Here is a 16,479-nt window from a genome sequence, read left to right on the forward strand (position 1 = left end):
ACAAGCAATAGGAGATGAAAAACATGATCGGGAGTAGATGAGAGGACAAAGGGAGATGGAGTTGAGCGGCAGGCACCAGGGAGGGCTGAAGAATTGAAGCAGGGACGGGGACCAGGGGTGAGGAGCTGCCAGGAAGTGTGAGTTACTTCTCAGAGAGAGAAAGAGACCAAGGAAGGTACAGGTGGGGGTGGGAGCAAAAACAGGGATAAGTATTAGGGTAAGGTGGCTTAATTACTGCTGTATTATTCCACATGTCTTTGACAAGCTTCCTCAGAAAGGCAAAAATAAGCAGAGCTGCACAGTTTTATATTAACCATTCCCCCTCCCCTTGCTGGTAAATATATGGCTAAAGCCACATTCAGATACAGTATCATAAAGTACCATACACATCACTGTATCAGATACATAAAGAATCACATAATATCCTACACTATCATAAGTACCACACACTTGTATAGCATCAGATTCAGTATCAAATAGTACCATATAGTGCCATTGTAAATGAAGGTCCAATGAATCCTTGAAAGGCTCATGTCTGGTTGGGTTTAGCTAACAGAGGGATGGCACCGCAAGTGTTCCCTCCTCCTGCTTCTCCACTGACCCACTGTAGTCCTCACAACAAATCAGAGAGAAGAAACAAGTCAAAGTGCACCGAGGAGTCCCATAATTAAGGGCACTGCATCTGATAGGCTTGGAACGGCACTGACTCCATTCACTGCTCTCCGTCCGGTTACGGAGTTGCTCGCTCCTGCAGGTTTATTGACTGGAAGGAGCCCATAATTCGTCCCTGCTGTGGCCCCTGCCTCTGCGTTTCCCCCCTTTGGCCAGCGGAGCCACCGACCGCGCTTGATGCACCACGGTCTCAATTGTTGCTGAGATGGAATCGTGATTGGAGAACTCCAGCGGCTCGGGGGTCAAGTTTGGCCTGAGGCTCTGCCTACCTGGCAGGTCATCACACCTCTCCAGGACAGGCATCCCCAGAGTCCTCCCATCACCTCGCCTACTGGCAAACATGTCCAAACCCCGAACATCAGCCCGATCTTCCTCCCTCCTATTGGTCGGCTCTGATTCCTCTAAGGGTTGTTTTCGGGGCCGTCCAGGCCGTCGTTTGATGACATTGTTTCCTGTTTTGGCTTGTCGCTGCAGGCGCTTGGCACGGAGGATCTTCTGCACATGCTCAAAGTTCAAAGAATGCATTCTCCTGACGTCCTTCTGGATCTGTTCCACCTCACGACGTTTGTACCTCCGCTTACTGGGAACACCTGGGAGGGGAGAGAGTGAGCATGAGTGAGCAGAGACATCACAAGGTAAATAAATAGCACAGCAAGGTCTATAAAGAGAAAGGAGTTTTCATTCTAGCATGTCAGTCAAAATGAGCAGCCTTGGAAAGGCCAGGAAAGACATTATGCCAATTTAGCTCATGGAGAGAATCTTTTTCTTTTTTTGCTTCAAGAGCTTCCTGCTAATTTTGACATATTCATGTAAGCCTTTCAAAGCCCAGCTGAGCCAGGAGAGCAGATCCTATCCTGTAATTGTCTACTAGAGAGCAGAGAGGAGAGGGGAGAGGAGGAGATCCCATTCTGCTAGCAGGAAACCCACAGAAATGTCTCCTTTAACCATTTAATATGTCGCTACACAATAACAACCCTGTGCATCTGGAGCACAGGCTGCCAAAAAGCCAAACACACATACAGACACAAATACTAACACACATATTGACACATTTATGCGCATGCACACATCCACACCGACACAAGTACAAAAACACACATGTGCACACACTCACATGCCCAACATGCACAAATAATGAATTCGACAGTTCAGAATGGCTGAGCAGATGAAACTGGAGCCATATTGTTTCCTTCACACTGGTGAACTGGGCAGTATGCCCTTTACATGCTGTTCTATCCTTTCTGTTTCCCCCTCTCCCCATCAGTCTCATTTTCTTTTCCTCTGCACTCTTCATGGGCGGCAATATGCTACTCTCTAATTTTCAATTAAACTGGTAACACTGCACCATTTCATTTCCTTCTCTATTTCAGAAACCTCTTCCTGGTCTTGGTCCGTCTCTGTCATTCTTTTTGTTTCCCATCTCTGTCCCATTTCTTAGCCCCCCCACCCCTCCTCTCTGTCTGGGCACTGTTCCCAGGGCTCAGACTGAGCCACAGCCAAAATGGAGGAAAAGCACAATCAGCCACCAGTCCCCAAGCAGTGTGCATACAACATGCTTGGTCTCTTTTTCTTGAGCGTTTACTCCTATTCCTGGATTCCCTAACCATCTCCTTTCTTCTTTTCCTCCAGAATCCTGCTGATACAGTGTAGCGGGTTTCTGCAGTGCTCTAGCACATTGATGATGGCGTTAAACCAAAACAGCTCTGAATTTTAGACACTAAATATTTATTAAATTATGCATGGCATATTGGGCTTAAATATGTCACTCTTGTTTATTAAAGCTTTTAGCTTCAGTGAAGTGTTGCAACAATACAGAATATATATGTGATACTGTCATACAGTGTTCCTTCAACATTTAAAGAATCTAAATGGGAATGTTTAAGTGAAAATTAATAGTTTAAGAGTGTTGTGCAAAGTGTTTGCTAATGAACTAAGACTAAAGGAAGATAAAGAGGCCTGACCGCCCTCCATTTAAAACTCAGAGGAACATCTGACTCTATTGTTGCTCAAGTATTCAAGGCAGACAGTGAAATTAGTCTAATGCAGAAAGCACTAAGTAGCAGTAGTTTATGAGCTGAACAGAAGTGTGCACACGCTACGCTCACACACACACACACACACACACACACTACAAAGTAGCAGAAATTTATGAGCTGCATACACGGAACATAAAACCGGTGACCTTCAGCAGTGTGAGGGGCCGTACAGCACTGAGGACCTGTTTCTCTGTGGAATAGGAAGTCACTACAACATACAGATACATGCTCACTTATCCACTGCCACTGCGGCAGCTAAAGTGGTCCTTAATGCACATTATTTAGTGTTTGAGTGTTTCTCTACATAAAACTGCACACGTGTTTAAACAAGTCATGTGACACAATGAAAATGATTCTTATTAAGTCAGTGGAAGATGACCCGCTTTTATGTAAATATGCCTGTGAAAGATTGCTGTCAGACACACACATGCATAAAGAAATGAAACTGTTTAAATCATTACAAACTAGTTATAATATATAGTAGATAATAATATGAATTTTGAATCTATGTCAGCTTGTGGATGGGGCTCTATCTATCTGCGTGTGTATATCTGTGTGTGTCAGAGTGGGTCTGTTCCAGCATGTGCATGCGTATATGTGTGGTTGTGCAGCATGCGTGCGTAGACACACGCGCCTATGTTTTAATTGGGCTAAAGCTGTGAAGTGAAGCAGTAAGTCATGCTAGAGGAGGGGCAGAGGGAATGGGGAAAAGAGAGGGTAATGGGGGAACAAGGGGGAGGGGAGACAAGGAAAAAAGCAGAAAGAGAAAGGGAAGAAGGAAAGAGAGACACAAGGGGGAGGGGGAGGAAGAGGCGGAGGAACAAGGGGAAGTCTGCATGTGGATGTGGGGATTGTGGGAGAGAGTGGAAGGAGGAAATCAAGGGCAAAAATTGCAGAAGCAGCACAAGGGGAAAAGGGAAGGACATGGAGGGTAGAAGAGGTATAACAACACTGGAGGGATAACGTGGAAGGCGGGGGTGTGTGTAGGGTGGGGGTGTAGGGGTGTGGGGGTGGGGGGGTTGTATATGAGTCATCCCTCCTGGATCCCCTGGGGTGGGGGGTGTATTCTAACTGAGCCCCTGGCTTCTCCTCCCCACCACTGGACTAGGCCCCAGTCATTAAACCCCTGGCTGCCAGCCAGCTCTTTTAACACAGGCAAGGGCCTTTTACGGCGTGTCTGTAGAAAATAAATCACACTGTGTGAATAATATATCTCTGGCAAAGGCATTGGCAGGAGAGAGGGAAGGGAGGGTGGGAGGGGAGGAAGGATAGATTGGTGAATTATAGTCGTCTCCATCCATGCATTACGTTCTCTCTATCCCCAGCCAGATGTGCTCAAAGACAGCAGAATACAGAATGTACCAAAATACACATTAGTTTGGTAGTGAGAATTTTGCCTCTTTGTCTGCTTTAAATCCTAATAATCCTGTACATAGCTTATTTATAAATATGAATCTTCTTGATGAGCGTGCTGAACTCTGCATTTAAAATAGGGAAAGCCCAGTTAACTCAGACAAATTATGTGATTAAAACTCTACTCCAGCAAAACAAGCCCATTATCACCAGGGAACAGAATAATACCTTGGTGAAGTACTTAGTGCTTACACCAAGGTCTCCTGCTGCACTGAAGCTTCGGTGATGTCCCTGACTTCTAAGTCGCTCCGGATAAAAGCGTCTGCCAAATGAGTAAATGTAAATATATATATGGACATCAATTACTTTTTGCAAACATGCTCCTGATTTAGCTATGTTATCAGTTCTGCAACCTTGGCAGCTTAAGATTTCACATGAATAGCTTGTAATGCCACGTATGTGTCTTTTTTCCCTCACCGCTTTGGTGTAGGATTCATTAACTGCAGTGTAGGATCTTGTGCTTTACTGCACAGTATGCACATCCAGAGTTCCCTCATAACAGGGAGCACTGAATGTGCACGCAGCAACCTTTATCAGAGCTATGTCAACATTATGATAAACTCACTGGCTCAATTTGTGGTCACGCAGGTGAGGAAAAAAAAAAAGCCACATTTTTAAAGCATGACCTATATTCAGCTTTTAATTGTTTTTTTTTTTTTTTATCTCCTGTGTACAATAGAAGTCACTGTTAGTTGCTCTCTTTTGCATCACAGTTGGATCTGTAATGAGGTCCAGTGCTGTTACTGTCAGCTGGACACTTCCTACTGATGCTTCATATTATTAGTTTTCCACAGGGGAACCATGTATGGCTTTCAGTGTGAAGTAGTTACAGGAAGTCTTGCCATAAGTGAACTGGTTAGGTAAAGACAAGCAAGCAACAAGTGGTTATTGCAGTCTGGGTAACCTCAAACCTCCAACACATCATCAAAGTAAACAATGCATTTTACCGTGCTGCTGCCGTCAAAAGAAAAACCATTCCTCATGGTTTCTGATCATGGCAAAAGAGCAGTGCACTTCCTTGTAAATACACAGTGTGGTTTAAAAATGAACAGGTAATCCTAATGTAAGAGGTTCTTACCAGTGAGGGGGGGACTGGAGCACTTGTTCATCTGTCCTGGCTCCTGCCTGGCAGTTTGGAATGACATTAAGCCCTGATCTCCAAACACAGCGAGCCTCGTCTTCCTGCCCCTCCCACCACAGTCGTCCTCCCGTGACCCCAAAAAGAGGTCAGACGCTGACTCCGACCGCTGCGATTGGCTACTGTAGCTGCTCATGAAGCTGTTTATTGGCTGTCCAGTCTGACGGGAGTGGAACTGGCTGTCAGCAAGAGAGTGTGTGGACAGCTGGTCCGACTCAAACATCCCTAAGCTGGATCCCAGACTTGAGCCTCTACCACTGCCCCTCTGCTTCTCCAGATGCTTAGATGAGCCCTGACTGGACAAGTCCCTCCTGTCACTCAGCATGCTGAGACGCGCAGTGGTCTTAGCTCCACTGAAAAGCCCACCCAACTCCTGTCGGTCTCGCGGTGAAAGGAGGGGTTCATCCTTGTGCTTATGTTTGTGCTTGTGCTTCCTCTTATGGAGGCGAACCCCTGCAAGACCACCTGCACTGCCACTGCCCAGGGATCCAAGGCCCTCTCCTCTTACAGAGGGCCCCTGGAGTGGGCCACTAGCACTGCGAAGCTTGGCCCCTGGCTGGAGCTTGGAGTGTCCACTGGAGTGGAAAGCCTTGGGTGGGGGGACAGCGGGCCTCATGAAGGGAGATGGAGGTGCAGGTCCTAGCGTGTGGTGGGGCAGGTAAAATGGGGGAGCAGGGGGAAAGTAGCCCAGACTCAGAGGAGATGCGTAAGGCATCGCATATGGTGCTGCATAGAAATTTCCCCCTGCCAGCGGATAACTATATCCTTGAACAAAAGGCAGCTTCGTTGTGATTGGCTCGCTGGCTTTGGCTGGACGGCCGCGTCTCCTCTTAGCCTTCAGATCGGCACTCCTGCGGAGGTACGAGCTGGAGTCACAGGGGTAAGGGTCATAGGTAACTGGGTAGTAATGATGGAAGTTGAGGCGGAAAATAGAGGGATATGGGTGCTGGGGGTAGCAGGCGTATCGTCTGTGAGACACTCGTAGCTGCTGGAGCTTTACCACAACCTGCAGGGAGGCAGAAGAGAGGAAACATTAAGGCAAATACACCACTTGCACATTGCAGTTTGCGGTCAAACATTATACACAGAATTTTTAAAGTTTTTCTAACCTCCTCCAGTTCAGAGAGAAAATGAAGATGATCCCGGCTCTGTAAGCACTTCCTCTTCCGCCGATGATGTTTTTGCTTCTTTTCCTGTTGTGACAGGAAGTTGTCGACAGCAGTTACTTGCCGTTCACAGCGTGTTCTGCTGCCCCTGTTGGAGGCTTCCAGAGCTGCTGCCTCCACAGCCTCAAACCCGCACAGATCAAATGAGTACCTGTATGAACACAACATAACATATAAAATCACAGGTTCATGAATGTGTACCAGTCCGAAATATAAAACCAAAGTCTATAAATCAAGCTTCAAGGAAGGTAAAGAAGTGTAGTAGCAGTGTACTGCACCTGCGCCGAGAGGCCGGACCCTTCTCAGTCTGATCTGAGGTGCTGTTGTTATCTGTCCCAATCCCGCTGTCACTGGGAATAGTCTCCTCACTGTGGGATTCGCTGATGGGGGACAGGGTCACCTCCTTCACTGACGCTCCCTCTGACAAGTGGGAGGGTGAATTAGCCAGAAGGCGGGGAGGAGACAGCTTCCACCCCCCAGAGAGGAAGCCCCTGCTTGGAGGCTTGGAGGGCAGGGCTGAGATGGGCTGCAAACTGGGCATAGTGGCATCAGAGTGGCTGGCTCTTAGGGGTGGAGCGCTGGAGCTGGGAGACGAGGTGGTGGAAGGCACTACAGGGCTCTCATAGAGACTGGAGGTGGAGATAGACATGAGGGGCTTGTCCCGAGTGGTTTTGGGAGGGTTGGAAACTTGGGTTTCTGCTCTAGGTTTCCGTCCTCTCTTCTTACCAATGTAGATGGTTCCTCTCTTGCTGACATTTATCTGTTTTCCCAGCCGAGCCTCAATGGTGGATGCCATGGCACTCATAGCTGAGGTAACAGGGGCGGAGGATGACTTCAGAGCCAGAGTGCCATTCTGACTGGAACCTGAAAGGATCTCATTCAGGATGCTCTGCATTTTCTCAATCTTCATCTTATTCACTGGCCTGGAATGGCCCCTGCCACGCTTTAGTTTCAGACTGTTAGAATTGGCGCTGGTGGTTGTGGATGTCATTTGCATTAATGTGTTTAGTGTGTGTGTCTTCTTCCTACGATTTAGCCCTGCAGACGTTTCCTGTGCCAGTGGGCTTGGAGGAGAAGTAGAAGTGCCCTCATGGATGGTCTCCACTGTTAGGAGTGGCTGTTTCTTCGGGCGCCCTCGTTTCCTCTTAATGGGTGTGTGGACGGTCAGGCTGTCAGTGTTGGTGTAAAGGGGGCTAGACGGGGTGATGGGGAAGGCTGAAGGTGGGTCAGTTAGGGTGGAGGGGCTACCCCTGTTGTCTCTCAGTGGTGATGTTAGGCTGGCATGGCTTTTAGCTTTCAGGTAGGACCACCTGTCCTTGGCCTTGCATGGTCTGGAACTTGCTGTGGAGCTGGTGCTGTGACTGGGGCTAGGACTCAGGGCTGCCCTGGGTCTCGGGCTGGGAATGGGGCTAATGTTAGCCCTGGGTTTAGGGCTGGGGCTTGGACTGATGCCACCCATGGGGCCTGGGCTGGGATTTGGGCTAGGGAGTCTGAGGTTCGTGTTAAGACTGGGTTTGTTGATGAGATTGTGAATAGATTCTCTGTGTTTAAGGGTCTCTGTGCTGAGCTTAGGACGACCCACAGGGTTCTTTTTCATTCTGTTTACGCTCAAAGCTGACTCTAGGTCAGGCCCGCATGTAACTGTCTCTCCTCTTTCTGCCCTGTCTGCCCTCTCCCCTTTTTCTCTTTTATCACCTTTATCTACTCGCTCTGCTTTTTCTAGCCTCTCTCCGCTGACATCCGCTTGACATGTAAGTCGAGAATCATTTTTGTGAGTCTCCATCTTATGTGCTACTTTAGGTTCTGGGGGCCCAGGCTGGTGTTTTTCTGTAGTGTCAGACTCCTGCCATTGCTGTGATTGCTCCTCTACAGAAAATGACTCGTCAAAAGAAGGCCTCCTCCGCCTCTTTCTTCCTTTCCCTTCCTCTGTCAGCATGTGCATCCCTCTGTCGTCTTCATCTCCTCTCCTCCCAGCAATTGTTCGCTCTCTTTCCTCTTTTCTCCTTTCCTCTCTTTCTTCGTGGAACCGCTCAGCTGTCTCCTCTTGCCTGTACTTCTGCCTCTCCTCTGAATTACTTGGGCTCTCCGATCCTTTCTCTGTCTGTCTTCCCCAAGGTGTGTCAGCACTGTGGGGGTTACAGAGCATCCTCTGGGAGTCTTTCCTGCCGTACTTCCTCTTGATGTTCCCAAAGAGCTGTTCGCTGACTTCTTGCAAACCCCTCCCCCTGAAGAGATGTAGACAGAGAAAAAATGAAGACATAGAAGAGAAAGAGTGTTTTGTGTCTCACCATACATAGGGATGGGTATCACCAGATGACTCATGTTATGGTGTTATCATGACAATTGAGCCTGATTCAGTTATTTAAAAAAAAAAAAAGTGTTAAACATTAAGATATCCTGCAAAATATTGTGATTTATTACCTAATAATTGTCTATACCCTCTATACATAGTGTACAGTATTTTTGGTCTAGTGATAATGTGTGCCTCATGAGAAGATCCACTACACAGGAAAATCAAACATACCTGCTGAGAGAGGTGAGGTTGAGAATACTAGCATCTGTAACCACTGGCAACTGCAGGTCTGGAGTCAGGGATCTCTGAGGTGAGGGGCTTTGCGTTGCTGTACGTGAAAAAGGTTGGGTTGGATCGAGCAAAGTGCTCCGACTGGCTCCTGCCAGTTCTCTGGCTGGCTCAGAATCTGCAGGATTGGCCGGGGACGCAGAAGGTGCTGAAGACGCGATCCAGTCTGAATTGATTTGGTGTTGGTGTGTGTGAGTGTGTTGGAATTGTTGCGTGTGGGTGTGCTGTGTCTGCTGTGTGTGTGATAGTGTGTGTGCAGGAAGGAGGGAGCTGCGAAGCTGGTGTTTGGGCGGAGTGTGATCTCCCAGTAGTTGCAGCAGGCCTCCTTCTCTCTGCTCAGGCATTCTGAACTGGCGCTCGTATGTCTGGAGACGACAGAACAGAGACACAAAGACTGGTTACTACATACACACTACAATCACAAGACATCTTTATTTAGCTGTAGGGATTGACAAATGATATGATGATAACGATAATGTGATCATAAAACTAAGACTACTCCATTTCCTGTCTTCATAACATCAGCCTATCTTCACAGAGATAATACTTATAAATGCAGCATAGCATCCAGTTCTGCATCCAGTTTTTTTTTTTTTGTCAGTCCATATCAAATCAGTGATTTGTTGTGCTCTAATGTGACATTCTTCTCTTTTCACGGCAGGACTGAAGCTTTTAATACATCTTGTGTGCATGAGCAAACAGTGTGCAACAAAACAAAAGGCTTGTTTACAGAGCAATTAAATTCCTGTGGCAAGGATGTTGCATGCTGTGAGGGCTGGGGGATGGAGTTGGGGGTGTCTGACTGCACACAGTATTAAACACAGTAGCCAAGCTCAGTCTTACACACTTAACAGTCATACTGCACACAATGCACATCCTGAAAACTATAGCACAATGTATCTACATTTTCCCAGTGAAGGGCCACAAATATGAAGTCAACCTTCATTCACTACACAGTTAACATTTGACCATGTACGGCTGAAAATGCCCAAGCATTGATCTACTGTGCTTGACAACATAACCCTGCTTAATGTATCACTGCTGCATAATCACTGTACTGCTGGAAGATGAGAAATAGAGCAGCGGATGGCCTTTGTGGTTTAGCCTGTTATTAACAGACTCAGTATGACGCAACAAGACACTGTTCTGCTGCGCTGCAGGGAGATGTAACCTAACCACAGGCCTGCCTCTCAGCATGTACACACAGGCATGCAGGCACACACACTCACACATACATACAGTAGATGTACACATTTCAAAAAGCTTGACAAAAATCCTGCCACCACACATAGTAGTGCAAAAATGCTAATATATGAACACAGTCAGGCAACCAATTTTACTCTGGATGTATTTGCAGCTTGTCAGATAATTAGCTTTGCTCTTTGCATATACACATACACACAGTCTCACACACACACGCACAATAATTAAATATATCATGTATGTAGTTATCAAAGGGCGCATACACATTCATACATATTTCATCTCTTCTATCATTTACCCTGCCAGTTTTGCCTTCATTTCATTATCCACTTTCATTCTCTATCCCTTCTCTGTCACTATCTAACCTTTTTCTTCCTCTTTCTGCTGTACCATCAGTAGCCAGGCAGTGACACTCATTTTGTACTTCCACACTGGCTTCAGAAGCCGTTTATCAGCCAGACGCAAGCTGCACAAACTCACGAGCACAAAAACACACACGAACGCCGAACAACACAACATGCAACACATGGATGAAAATGCACAACGCAAGCAAACACTGAGAGGCGTAAATGATTAACAATGCCAGAAAATGCATGTGCTTATACACACATGCCCACTCTCATTTATCTGCTGAGCGCCCTGTTATGGTATCCTTTCAGCTCTGAGATGTATGTGCGTGTGTGTGTGTGTGTGCGTGTGTGTATGAGTGTGAATTTGTGTGTGTGCGCACAGTGACACTGGAGTAGCGACGCTGTGAGTCCACAGAGGGATAAAATGACAGACACCTGATACACACATGCTTTCTCATTTAACCCGTCCTAGAATACCTGCTGTTTCAGGTTAAAGGAGGGCACAGAAAAAGAGACAGACAGGTAGGTGGAGGTGATTAGAGAGAGAGAGACAGACTTACACAAACACACACACACACGTGTGTCCTCCCCAGTAACCACAACGCAACCACAAAGAGATAATAAAGAGAGGAGGCATGGGCACCTTTCCTACTATTGAGAGAGAGCAAAAGAGAAGAGAAAGAAAAAAACTGAAATAGGGAGCTCACACCCCCCCACACACACCTCGATCCCACACCACCCACCCCCGCCCCCACTTGCGCTTTCCGGTTGAGGTTGGGTTATTGGCACCAGTTCAGCTTTTTGTTCTTAGTTTCCTCCCTTCTACCACCCTCTCCTTCCCTCTCCCCTCCTCTATGCCTCTCACATTCCATGAAGCATTTCCAGGGAAAACACACTCAATGTCTGATATTCACACAAGCAAATATAAATAGTGGTCATATAAACTGAGGTGCTCTCATGGTTGTTGCAGTCAACACGGTGTGAAAAGAACTCCTTATTCTCCATGCCTTTTTCCAGACAGGTTCAACCTTATTCACTCATACAACTTAACAGGTATTCATGTGATAATAACTCAACATTTGTATCTTCACTGTGCACTAATTTCCACTGAATGTTTTGCATTGCCTCTTTATCACGGCATTGGAGGCCCTGTTGTCCTTATCTTGTACTGTAATGCCACCGAAAAATGTCGCTGCACTTATTTCTCTGTTGTACGTACACGGCCCTGTTCTTGTCATGTGGTGTGTGAATAGAGACTGTCATCTCCCTGTGCTACTTGCTGGCCTGCAGCAGGGGGCAGCGGCTGGGAGATAAGCACTACCAGGGACTCTGACCCTGGAGCAACCCACAAGCGCAAGAGCTGTGAGGCTTCAACCTTTTCTACCCTGTCCTTTTTCCTCAAGTCCCCACAGATCAAATATAAATATGGAGAAAGGCCAGCACAAAATAGACCCAAAGCATATTTAGTCCTCAGCCCATTTCAAGCACTCTCCCTCCCTCGAGGCTCTCAGGGCTGTGTTCAGGGGTTAAGGGTCATACTCCACAGCTAGGTCAACAACCATTTCTAGGATGTCTTCCTCTGGGCCAGCACTGTAACAACATGGATTGGCCTCAGTCAGTTTCACAAAGGCTCTTCAGCACCCGAATACTGGCAGATATGGAGCGGCACATTCCTTTCCACTGGTGATGTAACCATCAGATAAGGTCAGAGCGCAGCGGAGGAGGTCATGGTTAATATGTGACTAAGTGCTGCAATCACCCAACTGAAAGACACTTTGCGAAATGAGTCAGCTTATATTTACTGACAAATGTGTCTGCGTGTGTCTGAATGTGACATTCACATGCAGGGTGTTTTTTAAATCAAGATTTAGATGTAAAATCTTACGCTCTTCTGTCCTCCAGTTTGATGTGTGGGGAGGTATGTGACGGCCCTCTCCTACAGCCTTTCGTTTTCCACTGTTGAATAAACTGAACCTCAGAGTGGAACCTCTCCCTCACACCCACATATACACGCACAGAGCACCCTGGCTGCACCATTATACTGGGAAAGAACACCCTAAACAGGCACACCCAAATCTCACAACCCAGCAAACACAGACACACATGTACACGAGCAAACATATACACAAACTCCATGCACGCACACACGGACACACACAAACATGCTGCCCTTCAAATAGTTTTTCGCAGCCTTTTATTTGGCTGCACGCCCGGTGGTTAGAGTGTTTCATTTTTCCCTGTGTATGGAACTGGGCAGCTGTCCAGACAGACACACAAAGAGAAAGAAAGAGAGAGAGAGAGAGGCACAGAGAGACAGAGGGTGAGAGAGAGAGAGGGAGAGAGAGGGAGAGGGAGAAATGGGGAGGGGTGGAGGGGTTACTGAAAGAATGAGAGCGGCAGAGAGGGAGGGAAGAAGAGGACCAGCAGAAAAACAAGAAGAGAGGTGCCCAGACCCATTTACAACTAGTTCCCTCCGAAACCTTATGATTTATATGATCCCCTCTTTTTCCCACTCTCTCCTTGTCACACACACACACACACACACACTCTCCTTGGCTTTGACACCGTGCTGTCTCCCTCTGCCCCCGTGGCCTCGTGCACTGCCCCCCCCTCCACCATCTCATCCTTCCTTTTCTTCTTCTTTTCTCTTCTCTGGAGCTGACCATTCTCCCCCTGTGGGAACTACCACCCCCCCACCTCCCCTGCCCGCTTCTCTCCAGCTCCATTCAGAGCGCTGCTTCTCTGTGATCTGTGTTTCTGACAGCTCTGCACACACACACACACACACATGCACACACATGCACACACGCACACACACACACAGCTCCTCGGCAAACAAACACCATGAATACTAACACGGCTTTGTGTCCACTGCACTTAAAGGGGGTTGGGGGGAGGGGGTTGGTGGAGGGGGTGTACAGAGAAAAGGAGGGAAAAGCGGTGGAGGAGAAGAAAAGAGGAGCTGTGGCACTGTGTTGATCTTGCAGCCACTCTCACAGAGCCACCCCCCCCACCCCCCAATCCCTGTTTCTCGTTCTCTCGTTCTTCCCACCAGTTCTCCTGGGAATAAAGACTTCCATTCATGCGCCTGAGGAGACCCACAGCAGGGGAGAGAAAAGAGGGAGGAGAAAGGGGAGGAAAAAGGAGGGGGTGTCAAGGTGGGACAGTTTGTGGATCACTGGGATCAGGCCCGCTGCCTAAAATTGTGTGTATGCGTGTGTCTGTGTGTCTGTTTTCACTCAGCATGCGCTGCCTTAGCCAGCGCTTTACTATCTCAGATCTGATGGCATCTGTGCCAGCCAAAGCATCTTCTGGGAAAGTTGGGTGGGAAAGTTTGTAAATTGGGCTCCATTCAAAACTTCCACTCTTGGACTAATGCTGAAATTCCAAAACTATGTGTTCAGCCTACATCCAGAGATTAGGAAAAAGGGTTTGATTATCCGGGTCAAAAACTCACTTTTTCTGCAGCGTATTCTTTCCTACATGCTGTCATGTACCTTCCCCGCTGAGCACAATCAAGCATCTAATCTACAGTACATTTGTCCCTTAGCTAACTGTACAGCAGAAGCCAGATTTAATGCACAGCAGTAGGTCTCAAGTAAAATGTTCCCTCCTACGTCCACAGCAGTAATCCTTCAGATTGGAGTGCTCCTAAAGATAGCAGCGAAACACCCAAGAGTCTCCTTGTCACACTCTCTTCAGACACGCTCAGATGTAGATGACTCAATCTGAACAAAAGCCTGTGATTGGCTGAGCTGAAGCATGTTATTACAGCGCAATTGAGGGAGGTTTTCACCCGCTCAGTAATGACAGACACATTTACATGCTACACAAAGTATACATCTAATCCCAGCTATTAGCATTAATGGTGTGCGTGCAGGCATATGTGTGTCCTGCTGGTGAATAGCGCTAAGAACCACATTAGAAGAGTTTTTTCATAGTGATTATTACAGCGATTATGTACCAATTGTTCCTTTCATGGACGTGGCTGAACCTCAGTGACAGCATTATGCTTTTCAGTCAGATCACATGCTCTGCACAAAGAAAATGTACACAAGCATAGAGGCTGACCACACACACACATGCACACACAAACACACACACACACACACACGTCTAATATAGTAGTGCTTCATGAATGCATCTATTGGGGGGAAACTAAATTACACACCCATACACACACGTGCGCCACACAGTACAAAACCAAAGGAACGTGTTGTTTACTGTTCTCTGTGCACCATATGACCCAATCATACCACTTCTGTACAACAGGAAACAATTAACAGCCAATGAGCTGCTCGAAATCCTAAGGGATGACTTCCTGTGTGGAATGATGGGTAATTCAAGACAGAAGCTTTGCTGAGATTAAACACTTCCTCTCTGGCAAACAGAGGTTTGTAAAAGCGAAGCTTCACTCGCTCATTAGTTATTCAAAAATAACGCACCGTTGTCTAGTTATTGAGGCAAAAAACAAGAAGTGTGTTTCTGTATACGTATAAACCGAAGTAATGGAGACATCTGTTCCGTTATAAATTACATTTTTTTGTTAAGTTTCAGATAGATCAGATTAAGCAAAGCAAAGGCATATAATGTGAAATAACCACACTGCAGAGTGCTGCTGAAAGTAATCAATCAGAACATGAAGTTGAAACATGTTTTTAGTATTTTTTGGAGATTTTTTTCCAGCATTAGATAGTGTACAGTAGAGAGATGACAGGTAATATCTGGAGCTAGAGAGCGGGAAAGACATGTAACAAAGTTCCCCTGCTGGACTCAAACTGTGGCTGTCACGATTTCAAAGTCAGCAACTTAAACCCCCACCAGCATCAGGATGTCCCAGTCTGTTTTCAGCTTTACAAACCTGAGGGTTTATATCATCATATCAGCTTTATATCAGTTAAAACTGAACATCTGTGGACAGTTGGTTAGACAAAAAACGAAAGACATTACCTTGAGCACTAGGAAACTGTGATAGGCATTTTTTTTTACTATTTTCATTTTATTCATATTTTACTACATTTTACAGAATTTTAATTATTTAATCATGATAATAACAATCAAACAGTAATAAAAATAACTGCTGCACCACTACTGGAAAGCAAATTGTTTTCAGAAAGTGATGCCTACAAATAGTTGCTGACAGGGGAGTTATTATGTCTTGAAGAATGACTGTAGTGTCTGCACTCCAAGTTTAAAGTTTGTAAAGTAACACTTTCATTGAGTAGTCTACACATTTCTGTGTATATCTCAAGTCCTCAGATGATCCCCAGCTTGCAAGAGAGAGAGAGAGAGAGAGAGAGAGAGAAAGAGAGTTAGAGAGTTACAGGGCCACTGTAATGACATCCTCAGTGACAGAAAGAATGGGCAAAGTGAGACACAATAGTCTTAACCAATCAGACTGCCCGCCTCCCCTCAGGCCCCCTAACACCAACAATAACGCCTTTGTGTGAGGCTGCACTCCACTTGCGCGTTCACATACACGCACAGACCAAAGCATAGTATCCTACACTTTCTCAGACAGTCACAGAGAGAGGCGGGAGAATCAGTGCTCTACATCTAGATCTGCATCAGTGCGTACAAAACTATGCTACAATTTGAGCGTGTGTGCCTTTTAGCTAGCAGCCCGGCTCTCTGTGCATGTGTGTGCGCGTTTCCTTCCAGGCCTGGGCACATGACTGCAGCTGCCCCTCGCTCCCTCGTCTAAACCGGCACCCCTCCTTGTTGTAGGTGAGAGGTCACACGGAGTGGCATTCCTCTCGGTCTGAGAGCGAGCGAGCATTACACTAAGCAGAGGGGGCAGAGAGAGAGAGAGAGAGAGAGAGGGAGAGAGAGAGAGCGACCGAGCAGGGCAGAAAACACGAGGAGGCAAAAACGCAACAGAGGGCAGGTAAAAGATGAAGTGCGCAGGGCATTCGGGAGT

The 16,479-nt window shown here is 46.8% G+C and overlaps 1 protein-coding gene across 1 annotated transcript in view; it reads right to left on the reverse strand.

Annotated features, from left to right (window-relative positions):
• Positions 1–6: 6 nt before the first annotated feature.
• The window catches only part of setbp1 (SET binding protein 1), a 31,085-nt gene continuing 14,612 nt past the window's right edge, over positions 7–16,479 (reverse strand). The window contains exons 3-7 of the mRNA XM_023413642.2: positions 8,950–9,371; positions 6,704–8,650; positions 6,369–6,576; positions 5,200–6,265; positions 7–1,262 (exon numbers count right to left, since the gene is read on the reverse strand). Of these exons, the coding sequence (XP_023269410.1) occupies positions 757–1,262; positions 5,200–6,265; positions 6,369–6,576; positions 6,704–8,650; positions 8,950–9,371 (4,149 nt within the window). The 3' untranslated portion in view covers positions 7–756. The remainder of the gene's footprint in view (positions 1,263–5,199; positions 6,266–6,368; positions 6,577–6,703; positions 8,651–8,949; positions 9,372–16,479) is intronic.

The sequence above is a fragment of the Seriola lalandi genome, unplaced genomic scaffold, assembly GCF_002814215.2.
Source record: "Seriola lalandi dorsalis isolate HSWRI2012SDOR001 ecotype SW California unplaced genomic scaffold, Sedor1 jcf7180002054517, whole genome shotgun sequence".
In the NCBI taxonomy this organism is placed as follows: Eukaryota; Metazoa; Chordata; class Actinopteri; order Carangiformes; family Carangidae; genus Seriola; species Seriola lalandi.